The sequence below is a fragment of the Ascaphus truei genome, chromosome 22 (genome assembly GCF_040206685.1).
Source record: "Ascaphus truei isolate aAscTru1 chromosome 22, aAscTru1.hap1, whole genome shotgun sequence".
In the NCBI taxonomy this organism is placed as follows: Eukaryota; Metazoa; Chordata; class Amphibia; order Anura; family Ascaphidae; genus Ascaphus; species Ascaphus truei.
Window position 1 is genome coordinate 339767 of NC_134504.1, and position 12697 is coordinate 352463.

General features: G+C 42.4%; 1 protein-coding gene across 4 annotated transcripts in view; it reads right to left on the reverse strand.

The window, feature by feature from the left end:
- ABCC3 (ATP binding cassette subfamily C member 3) overlaps positions 1-12697 on the reverse strand; it is a 108209-nt gene that overhangs the window by 55690 nt on the left and 39822 nt on the right. For all 4 annotated transcript variants that reach the window (XM_075579587.1, XM_075579586.1, XM_075579588.1 and 1 more), the window contains 4 exons: positions 11558-11735; positions 10871-11032; positions 3843-3935; positions 1563-1766 (listed from right to left, as the gene is read on the reverse strand). In XM_075579587.1, the coding sequence (XP_075435702.1) occupies positions 1563-1766; positions 3843-3935; positions 10871-11032; positions 11558-11735 (637 nt within the window). The remainder of the gene's footprint in view (positions 1-1562; positions 1767-3842; positions 3936-10870; positions 11033-11557; positions 11736-12697) is intronic.

Here is a 12697-nt window from a genome sequence, read left to right on the forward strand (position 1 = left end):
CTAGTATAGGGCAAGCTCAGCCATATACAGGAAATCAGTATTTATGTGCAATGTGGTTAGAATCATTTCACTCCGTTGTACTTTCATTTAATTTGTGTTCTTGTAGTTCCCTAAACTACGCATTTCCCAATATATCTAACTTATAAACATTTAGAACAGTTTGCCACCAAATGTACCAAAAAGCAGTAAACAACCTATATATAAACAATTTAATTCACTGTACAGGAAATCATACTGCTTTTAGATTTTGTTTGCCCCATCTTAATTATAACAGTAGTACATTTACATCTGCAACTCCTCTCCAAAAATATACAATGTGGTAATCCACACAATTCATCTCTAAACTGTATATCTGCATACTGTACGAATAACCGTAACAGCATATTCCAACAAGGCTATAGGTATATATATATATATATATATACACACACACAATTCCAGCAAGCTCTAACACCAGAACGCCCTACATTATATATATATATATATTTGTGTCAAAACAAAAGGAGTTCTACTGAGTGTGGCCATATGTACATAACAAAAGACAAAGATACCCAATGCTACATCCAAAGTGACAAAATATATAGTTAAATACTTCAATGTTAGTATTCTCATGAAAAAGGATCATTTAGTTAAACCCTTTGGCCAAAGCGTTATAAGCCTTCAGCCACGTCACGGCATGACCAGTATGCAGCCACGTCACGGCATGACCAGTATGCAGCCACGTCACGGCATGACCAGTATGCAGCCACGTCACGGCATGACCAGTATGCAGCCACGTCACGGCATGACCAGTATGCAGCCACGTCACGGCATGACCAGTATGCAGCCACGTCACGGCATGACCAGTATGCAGCCACGTCACGGCATGACCAGTATGCAGCCACGTCACGGCATGACCAGTATGCAGCCACGGCACGGCATAACCAGTATGCAGCCACGGCACGGCATGACCAGTATGCAGCCACGTCACGGCATGACCAGTATGCAGCCACGTCACGGCATGGCCAGTATGCAGCCACGTCACGGCATGACCAGTATGCAGCCACGTCACGGCATGACCAGTATGCAGCCACGTCACGGCATGACCAGTGTGCAGCCACGGCACGGCATGACCAGTATGCAGCCACGGCACGGCATGACCAGTATGCAGCCACGTCACGGCATGACCAGTATGCAGCCACGTCACGGCATGACCAGTATGCAGCCACGTCACGGCATGACCAGTATGCAGCCACGTCACGGCATGACCAGTATGCAGCCACGTCACGGCATGACCAGTATGCAGCCACGTCACGGCATGACCAGTATGCAGATCCCAACAGTAAGTGTGAAAATTCTCATTGACCTCTGCCAAAGGGTTTAACTAAATTACCCTTATTCCTGAGAATACTAACATTGAAGTATTTAACTATGTATTTGGATTGGATTGGACATTGGATGTAGCATTGGGTATCTTTGTATTTTTGTTGTATATATATATATATTATGACATCTTATTCATCATAAATCAATCCTATGGGGTTTCTGTGATTTTTGCTTCATTGTACATGACTTGATCTCACCAGAAATGGGGCGCTGACCCAGGCAAAGGTAGACAATGCGTTGAGGTACGCAGACTTTCTTAGGACATTTAGCTCTTTACTGCGTGTTTCCAAGATCTTCTGTGCAAATGACGGCTCCCAGGCGTACAGTTTCAGAACCTTAATGCCATTTAAGATCTCATTCATCAGTTTTATTCTGGAATCTTTATATTGCATTTGTTCAACCTAGATCACAAAAGAAGCATTAAAAACTACTTAAATGTAGATAGATAGTCAGTGATGAAAGGGCTTTAAAAAAAAGCAGTAGTACTGTGCCTGATTTTAAGAAATTGTAAACCGGTCAAAAAAAAGAGCTTTTTGGCTCTCATAACTGAGAGTTTTATTTTTAAAAAAGATGTGTTTTTTCTAAACGAAACCACTTAATTAAAACAGCAATCCTGATTTCCTTTTATTTATTTATTTTATTTATAATAATAATAATATATTTAAAAAATATATATGTTTGTAGCAGGGGGTCTCTGGAGCTGAACTGCATTCATTTCAGCTCTGGGAACACCCTGCTCCCCGAGATACTTAACTCTGTAGGGGGTGCCGGTAAAAGCTCCACGTGGGCAACATAATGACGGCTTTAATGTCCCACGTCATGCTGGCTAATAGGAAGCTGTGATGTCATCCCCTGCAGCTTCTTATTGGCTCATGTGACCAGGACCTTTAACCTCCGGAGTTGTTACCGGCGCCCACTGCGGAGGTAGGTATCTCGGATAGCAGGGGGTCCCTGGAGCTGAAATTAACAAGGTTCAGCTATGAAGACCCCATGCTTCCCACCTATTAAACAAACCCAACATGTTCTGCTCCTTTAAATGAAGAGAATACAACTGCATACCTCTATATGTTCATCAAAAACAAGTGTTGGTACTGTATGTTGGTAAATAAAGTATATCATCTATTACTTCACACTAAAGGGATAATTCAATATACTCAAATGAAATAGAATTAAATGGGGGGGTTTCATCGTGCAACCAGTGAGCCATAGGAGATATGGAGGCTCTTACAGAGGCAAAAACACTGAGAAACTAAACCAGATAAAGAGAAATGTCAATTTAGATATGTTATATTACAATAGGAAGACATCAGATTGCAAAATAATATCAACAGAAATGTTATAACCGAATGTTATTTCTTCTTTGATGCCCTATTAATATATGTAAATTATTATTAGGAGAAGCGCATGTCGTATGTAGGATAATAGCATGTAGTAAGCAAATTGTATGAGCATTATTCTTACTGAAGTGTGTTGAATCAGGCTACAAAATTATTAAATTCTAATAATATTAACATATAACATGATATTATCCTACACTACATGCACTATTCCCAATAATAATTTACATATATTAATCATTCTGTTTCTTATACATTGCTCTTTATCCAAAGTTATTTACTGTACATTTTAAGTCACCGGACAGAAATTATAACGCTGGTTACTAACAAGCTTCTACTGGTATATTAAAATATAGTTAATTATAAGACAGTTCAGCTTCCAAAATCCTTTACGAAAAGATTTGCTACAAGTCCCCAATGTCTACTAAACATTTATACTTTGTCTTCCATCTACTTACCATTAAAGACTCCACCATTCTGCCATTGCTGCAAAGTCCTGTCTTTGACTGCGCCTTCTCCTCACCTCTCACTTAAATTCCCTCACCATATCCTGACAATTTTATTCCACAGAATCTCAGCTCAATTTCTCAAAGGCCTTTTTGCGATATCACGTGAAGTCACCACGCTCCTGTGCTAATGAAGCTTTTCCTCCCATTCATTTTATTGGAGCTGAGAGATGCTTTTTCATGGCATATTGAATAGGTGCTTATTCTATATCATCTGAAGTGGTCAATGTGGCCGTTTTCCCCAAAATTCCCCTTTGACTTCAGCTGATAAGCCCCAAAATTAACTATTTCAACACCTGACTTCCCAAATGTCCAGTCCATTTAAAACACTGATGAGTTATTTATCTGATATCAGTCCTCTATTACCCTGTATGTGCATCCCTAAACAGGCCCTCCGAACATTACAGAATAAGAAGATCCTAGAGTAGACATGTGTTAAATTCTCCATGACATGACCCTTCTATACAGTTTAGACCAGCTTCTACCATGACTACTATCCCTTATTGTACCATGATTATTGTCACCTGAAGTAAGAAGAAAATTAGCATATCCTGGCAAACCAAGGGCCTAGAGAGCCATAAGCATCCCACCCACCACACAAGTCATTTTGTATGTAATGAATTGTTTTACTTACTTGAAATGCTCTAGTTTTTATGGCAATGACTGCATTAAGCGGAATGAGCAAAACCATTACAGCGACACCAGCAAGTACAGAAGGCCCCAAAGTCTGTGTAAAACAACATTATATTTCATATTTTTTAATTAAATAAATATGTTACAATATTATTATAATTTTTTTTACTACAATGGCCCCTACTTTATAGGATTAGAATTGTGGTTCCTCCTGAGTTGAACCCCTCTACTTTCAGCTTCAGCGACCCTTTGGATTCTGAGATACTTATCGGTAATGTTACCGGGTTGAAATCTCCCTTCAGGGGAAACAAAATGCCTGCCAAATCTTGGGCCAAAAGGAAGCTGCAATGAATCGGTTGTGGGTTCCTATTGGATGACCTTTAAAAGGGAATTGTAGGTTGGTGGGGGGGGGGGGGGGGGGTAACATCATTTGCAAACGTCTAAGTTTATTTTCTTGTATACTTCCAGTCACATCTATCATTCAAACGGGATAGTCATTACTCTAGCTCATTAGAAACATCACTCTGTGCTAGACTAGCCCGGGAGGATCGTCATCTCCAAAACAAACTGTTTTTAAACACTGACAAGACTGTAACAATGGTATTTGGGACCAAGGCAACATTTTTAAAGCTTCCAATGACTGAGCTCCAGATCAGAACCAACTCTAATACCACCATAACTCCTGTTAATAGTTTAAAATACCTGGGCATATGGTTTGACTCCCATTTAACATTCGGGATGCACATAGATACCCTGACATCCAAGACCTATGCCAAACTAGGTGTACTTTACAGTAATAAATCCTCCCTAAGCCTACTGGTCAGAAAGCGTATCGCACAGCACATGCTAATGCCAATTATCGACTATGGGGACATAGTATACGGCTCGGCACTCCAAACCCACCTTAGCAAACTTGATACCCTCTACAATTCAATATGTTGTTTTGTTCTCCAATGCAACTACAACACACATCACTGCGAAATGCTCAAAGAACTAGATTGGTCATCACTTGAGTCTAGGAGCAAAGTTCATCTCTCCTGTCTTGCCTTCAAATACTTTCTGGGCAAGCTACCTGTCTATCTGAACAAGCCCTCACCCCTACCACATGCAGCACCTATCATCTGAGATCTGACTCCAAAAGACAGTTCATGGTCCCAAGGTTCAGCAAAGTATCCAGACGCTCCTGCTTCTCTTACCGTGGTGCACCCCAAAACTGGAACAATCTACCGGAGATGTTCACAGCCGCCACCAGTCTAAGTTCTTTCAAAACTAAACCTGTCTCACATTTGTATCTGGTCTGAAACTGTTACATATGCCTATAATATATATTATCTTTAACTGTGCATGCAATGTCTTGTATATAATGTATACCCTGTTCATTTAGGTAACTGTATTTGTAACCATGTATTATTTGTCTTAACTCTATGCCCAGGACATACTTCTGTATTACTTCCTGGTAAAACATTTTTATAAATAAATAAATAATTAAGGTGCAATGGAACCTCTCTCCCCCTGAGCAGGCTGTGGGGGTTATTCATTAAGGTGTGATGGTACCTCTCCCCCCGAGGAGGCTGTGGGGGTTATTCATTAAGGTGTGATGGTACCTCTCCCCCGAGGAGGCTGTGGGGGTTATTCATTAAGGTGCGATGGTACCTCTCCCCCCGAGGAGGCTGTGGGGGTTATTCATTAAGGTGCGATGGTACCTCTCCCCCCGAGGAGGCTGTGGGGGTTATTCATTAAGGTGCGATGGTACCTCTCCCCCCGAGGAGGCTGTGGGGGTTATTCATTAAGGTGCGATGATACCTCTCCCCCCGAGGAGGCTGTGGGGGTTATTCATTAAGGTGCGATGGAACCTCTCCCCCCAAGGAGGCTGGGGGGATTATTCATTAAGGTGCGATGGTACCTCTCCCCCGAGGAGGCTGTGGGGGTTATTCATTAAGGTGCGATGGTACCTCTCCCCCGAGGAGGCTGTGGGGATTATTCATTAAGGTGCGATGGTACCTCTCCCCCGAGGAGGCTGTGGGGATTATTCATTAAGGTGCGATGGTACCTCTCCCCCCGAGGAGGCTGTGGGGGTTATTCATTAAGGTGCGATGATACCTCTCCCCCCGAGGAGGCTGTGGGGGTTATTCATTAAGGTGCGATGGTACCTCTCCCCCCGAGGAGGCTGTGGGGGTTATTCATTAAGGTGCGATGATACCTCTCCCCCCGAGGAGGCTGTGGGGATTATTCATTAAGGTGCGATGGAACCTCTCCCCCCGAGAAAGCTGTGGGGGTTTGTAACAGGGGAGTTATCCCTGTTCAGGTAATGTGCCTCTAATCCAGCAGTGTGGTGGTTAACTGCTGGTAGTCAATTAACAAACACCACCTGCCTGATTAGATTGTTTAGAAAAGCCTGTCTTTTGAGACAGGAAGGAAGATTGTTCCTAAATCTCACACACCTTGTGAGACTGACATGGGGACAGTTGTCTTGAGCATCTCAGAAGAAATTGCAGTGCTGCTTTCAAGACACAGGGGAAACTTCTAAACCTGAATGCTGACAAAACCTGAGGAAAGGTAGCAACGCAGGAACAGAGAAGATTTTCCCTCCAAACCACAAGGAACAGATAAGACTTTCATTTATGAGACTTTTTATATCTGGTTATTTCATGCTATATGTTTGGGGCTGGGAGACATGCTTATCTAAAGGGAGTGGTGGATTGCATAGTATTTCACTAGAAATACTCCCAAGTGAATAGAAGCTTTGTTTACCCCTTGTTTGGATGGTTTCCTGAAACCTTATTTGCCTATCACAATAAAGTGTAATATGGTCATTGAAATAGGGGGTTTGCCTTCCAGCCATAGTCAGGGTTCAAGAAGTGAGTTAGCCCTTAAAGGGATAGGCGTTTGTTGTTTTCAAATGTTTAGCTAAAGCAGTGAATACAGATGGCGACCCATGAGCGGTACTGATTCTGCAAGTAAAGGCTGCCACACCGCATAGGACTACCAGTTGTGAATGGAGTATATGCAGAAAAATGATGCAAGACTGTGCTGAAGCAGGGGAACTTTCAGTAAACAAGTGCTGAGGGTAAAATTGCCTACTAGAAAAAATGAATTGCTGAACTGTGTAAAAGATATCCCAAAGTGTGAAGAGTGAATGTCATAATACCCAAAGTTGAGACTGAACTCAAGCAGAAAATCACATTATTTGGCTGAAGCAGAGAGATTGCACCTAGCAAGTAAATGGTGTAAAGCAAACAGAAGTTTTTACCTAGCAACTACACATCCAGCATACCTAATGAGAGATTACACCTAGCAAGTAAATGGTGTAAAGCAAATAGACGTTTTTACCTAGCAACTGCACATCCTGTATACCTGATGAGAGAAAATACGTGCACACTACTGCTGATATTGTAAAACTTACCCAAGAAAGAAAAGTTTACAGAGATGCCTTTGAGAGCTACGAACTCTACAAGCAAAATATGCCCACCTGTAGGACTACCACAATTGGGGGTTCTAGCAAATACAGTGGCAACAGCTGCAATAGCGCCTCCTGAGGTCAGGAAGAAAACTACACCTGAGAGCCCCAAAATGGAGGACAAGATGCAGCATTCCTGTAATGAACCCTACCCCACGGAAGAGTGGCCTCTCTTACGGGGAACCCGAACCGAGTCACATCCACAAAACACCCCAACAATGGTGGGGGTGTCTGAACTCGGCACGAACAGAAAAGACCGCTCTCTATAATGACGCATATGGTCGACAAGAGAAAGAGCGAGAGCAGCAGATCACCCAATATTTCTGTCAGCTAAAGCAACTGCAAGAAAAGCCTGGCGTATCTAATGAAGCTGCTAAAGTATCAAATAAAGAAAGAGACCCCAGTATTCCTGATGGGACGGTGTCATCCAAAACAAAAAGGCGGAAAAAGAAAAGCGGTTCTTCACTTACCATGGAAGTAACAGACACGTCCGCAGATCCTGTGGAGGAAAAGGGGGACCGAGTTGCCCTGCAGCCTAGAGAAAATGGAGAATTCGTCCCGCGGTTAACCGAATATCCAGAGGGCCCAAGGCAGAAGTCGTGTACCCCAAAGAAGTGTCTGTCCATTGCCAACAGTGAGGAACCCTCAACCAACCATCCCAGGGAAGTGGAGCCGGAACCAGTGAGTGACGATCCCTTGACCAGCCCTGAAGATGCCCTGAAAAATGCCAGGCATGACTGTGATATGCTCCGTGAACAATTGAAACAAAAGAAAGATGGTTACACAGAGCTACAGAAAAATAACGTGAGGCTACAAAAAGATGTGCTCACAATTTACTCTTTAGCCAGGACAGAATTGGACGATCTCAAGACTGAGCTAGATACTGCAAACACTACTATTTCCACCATGGATGAAAAGCAGAGCATATCTGATAAAATGATGGCTAAGCTGAAGCGGAAATATGAGGAGGCACTAAAGCAGATGACAGTCTTTCAGCAAGAGGTTCACACTCTTCGCGTAGAGCTGAATGCCTCACAACAGGAGGTCAACAATGTCCGGATAGAGGTGGACGTATCTCAGAAAGAGGTTCAGACACTCCGCAGAGCACTGGATGCCTCACATCATAAGATCAACAGCTGCCGCACAGATCTGGAAGTTTCCAGAAAGGAACTACACAGTCTCACTGAGGAGCTGGACATTTCTAAAGAAACGATTGTCAATCTTAATACAGATCTCCAAGTCTCTCAGAAGAAGCTTCAGGCCCTCAACCTAGAGAAGGAAATCTCACGGCAGGAGACTGTGATTCTCAAAGCAGATGTGCGTAAATGGAAGGAGGACTGCAAAGAGGCCCTGAATAGTACAGAGACTGAAAAAGGAGAAAATTTAAGATTAAAAAGTAAAAACTTAAAACTCAAAGAAGAAAATTTTCATTTGACAAACGACGTCAAGGAAAAGAATGAAATGCTGCACGAGCTTAAAGAAATAAATAGACTTTTAGAAGGTGAGAAGTTTGAAGCAGAGCACCGACTGCAGAACCAACTGCAAGGTCTGCGTACGCAACTCGAGAAGGCCGAGGAGAAGCAGCGAACTCTGCAGGAAGAAAATCTGCAGGCTGTTAAAGAAATTCAAGTGCTGCAGGAACGTCTGATGACCCAGTATGTCCCCGCAAAGCAGCATGAGAAACTGAAGGCTACCCTGAGTGTCACCAAAGCATCGCTAGAGGCCAAGCTTAGAACCCAGGTGACCCGGCACAAAAGGGAGCACGAGAAGGTCCAGAAACTAAAACAAGTAACTGTGGCCCGAGCAAAGAAATTCATAGTGCTTCACAATGCAATAAAAATGTGGAAGCATTTCATCATTGCAATAAAAATGTGGAAACATCAGAGAAAGCAAAGTGTGCAGATAAATTCCCTGAGAAGAGACTTGCAAAACGCACTCAAAAAACAGGGATCTCTCGCGGAGGAGATTACAGTCCTACAAGGACAAGTATTGGCCCTGACTAAGCGTCAGTATCCCACAGCCACAAAAACCCATGAAGACATGGGTACAGGGGGAGCTGGGAATACCGCTCGTCTGAAAGACAAGGTTGTGAAATTTGAACCACCTAAACAAGCACTAGCAAAACCTTCAGCCACCCAACAGGCAACAAAAGAAGGTACACGTGCTGAATCAAAACCAGAAGAATCCTTAGCTGATGAAGCTGAAAAGATGGGACATTCTCTGGAAGTGGGTGTGGAATTGCAACTTAATCCCAAAGAGGCTGAACTAGCAACTCCATTGAGTGGGAAAAGGGCAGAGAGACAGCTTCAAGAGCAGAAAACTCAAAGGGCTGTTTTTAAACGCTCTGCAACTGCTGCTATACAGTCTGCCTACAATAAGGCAAGCACCCGACGCGAGGGAAATCTCATGACCGCGCACGTAGCAAAAAGACTGTACTTAGAGAAAGTCCTCCTCGAGCGACTGAAGAGTGCTGATCTCAAACACCTTCGGGAGGAGACACGAATGAACTGGAGAAAGGGCTCCGATCCCAGCGGGACTGAGGGTTCTCTTCCTCCATCCACTCTCATTCAAGTCACAGAGATATCTAGAATGAGAGTGGAAGGATGGGCTTTGGCCGTGGCAAGCCCGAGCTTCCCACAAACAGGGGAGGTATGTAACAGGGGAGTTATCCCTGTTCAGGTAATGTGACTCTAATCCAGCAGTGTGGTGGTTAACTGCTGGTAGTCAATTAACAAACACCACCTGCCTGATTAGATTGTTTAGAAAAGCCTGTCTTTTGAGACAGGAAGGAAGATTGTTCCTAAATCTCACACACCTTGTGAGACTTACATGGGGACAGTTGTCTTGAGCATCTCAGAAGAAACGGTAGTGCCGCTTTCAAGACACAGGGGAAACTTCTAAACCTGAATGCTGACAAAACCTGAGGAAAGGTAGCAACACAGGAACAGAGAAGATTTTCCCTCCAAACCACAAGGAACAGATAAGACTTTCATTTATGAGACTTTTTATATCTGCTTATTTCATGCTATATGTTTGGGGCTGGGAGACATGCTTATCCAAAGGGAGTGGTGGATTGCATAGTATTTCACTAGAAATACTCCCAAGTGAATAGAAGCTTTGTTTACCCCTTGTTTGGATGGTTTCCTGATATTAAGGAAAAGGCGCAATAAAAAAGCCTTATTTAATTTCACCATACCAGTCTCCCTTGCATACCTCTGTGAGCGTCCGCCTACAGGGTTATTCATTAAGGTGCGATGGTGCTGATTCAAATCTATGAGAATCAACACTATCACACATTAAAGGAATACAGTAACTACCTACTTATAAAAAAGCTCCCAACTGCAAAACTGAGGGAAAACTACAGAAACAAAATTGCACCAGATTTATGAAGCACAAAGTCCCAAAGATTTGATATTTTGGATTGGTTAATATGCTGCAATTTGTTTTACCCCTATTTTGCAAATCTATCCCTTCATGTTCTCATATAATTAGAAACATTTGTGCACGTTTACGCACAATTCAAAGTATACCAATTTGTGACAATATACAACATTTACAACACTGAATTGTACCTGCCATAGGAAATAAAGGGCCAGGCAGATCTGCAATGGTGCAGACCACAACATATTGAGAAAGGTCGTCAAATCTTGGAAACGCTGAGCGTCTACGGACATCAGGTTCACAACTTCCCCAACAGTAGAAGAGCGTTTTGCAGAGTTTGTGATTACTAAAGACTAGAAAAACAATAAAACACATTCATAAGAAATTAAGTCCCCATATAAATATATTGGACCATATTACCAACAACATATAGATTAGGGTTAGATATAGATTCTGAATTATGTTAAGAATTATACAACAGGGCAGGTAAAATAATGATTAAACACATCTGCAATAATTTTATTGCAGATTTTCACACACTGTAATGCTCCCAACATGAGATTTCTCCATACGGGTAGCGGTGCACAAGCCTTTTAAACCTCCCGTCCTTCTTTAAATCCAGAAAAAATGGTGTGATGTCTTGAAAACATACACACTACAGCATATCTAAAGAAAAGGCTTATCTGCATAAAAATCTATTTGTATGAAAACCTCATGTTTGCGCGCTATAAAGTCTGAAATGTAATTAATTCAGATTGCTGCAAAATGCCATCATAGTAGGCAATATTTAGTTACAATTTTCTGCCTTTTTGTTGGTGAATGTTGCCACTTATTATTGAATGGAAGGGATAGTATGAGCCGTTCCTGCCAAATCTTACCTTCCGGTATATTATACCAGTGATCGCGCTTCTCAATCTCATTCCTGTAACAAAGCAATACTGAAAATGCTGATGGAGAATTAAGGTTTGGAACAAAGAACTGAGAAACATCAAAGCTGCAATCACATATCCCCACCAGGCGGGTGCATCTGTGTTGTTTGTAAATGCAATCAGTATGCTAAAAACAAAAGAGAAATACAGTATGTATTCAAAGCCTCAGGAGTGAATAGAAAACACACTAAACGTAATATATAAAAACCTATTTCATATAAATAAAAGTATCTCATCTAAAAAGCACAATTCAATACAAATAAATCTAATTTTTTATTACCTTGTTTATGATATTAATACTATAGCATGAATTGGCCACCTATAGAACATGAATGTGCTGCTACACTATTATTATTCGGTTCTGCTCCCCAACTCTTCTACACACCAACAGGGATTATCTGCATGTACAAGGAAGGATGTACAGTACATTGTGTTCAACGCCACTCATTTACACCCAGGCAATGTGTCGGTGCCTACTAACGGTAACCAGTCAATGTGTCTGTGCCTACTAACAGTAACCAGTCAATGTGTCTGTGCCTACTGCCGGTAACCAGGCAATGTGTCGGTGCCTACTGCCGGTAACCAGTCAATGTGTCTGTGCCTACTAACGGTAACCAGTCAATGTGTCGGTGCCTACTAACGGTAACCAGGCAATGTGTCTGTGCCTACTTGTGAAGGTAGAAATGTGTGTGAATATATATTTCTTCTTTTGTTATGTTATACGCCCGAACTTTGTCTCAGATATCCTGGTAAACACATGACCAGATGATTAAACCATGAACTGATGACGCAGCTATGCACGAGGGCTGCATGAGCCCGGGAGAATGTATTGCTACAATCAAGGAAGACAGCGTGTCCCGGAATAAAGATACATATGATTTAACCCCTCCCATGCCCCTCCCCGCTATGAGCTATATAAACTATGTTGTGTACTCAATAAAGCAGCAGTTCCTGTGTTACCCCCGGGATAACGCATGTACTGAGATTGAAGCTGAACTTTGTGTCAGAGTCTTTCTTAGTGAGCTAGCGCATGCATGATTGAATTTGGAGCAAGTGACTGAAGAGAGAGAGAGACCCTGATATAGTGAG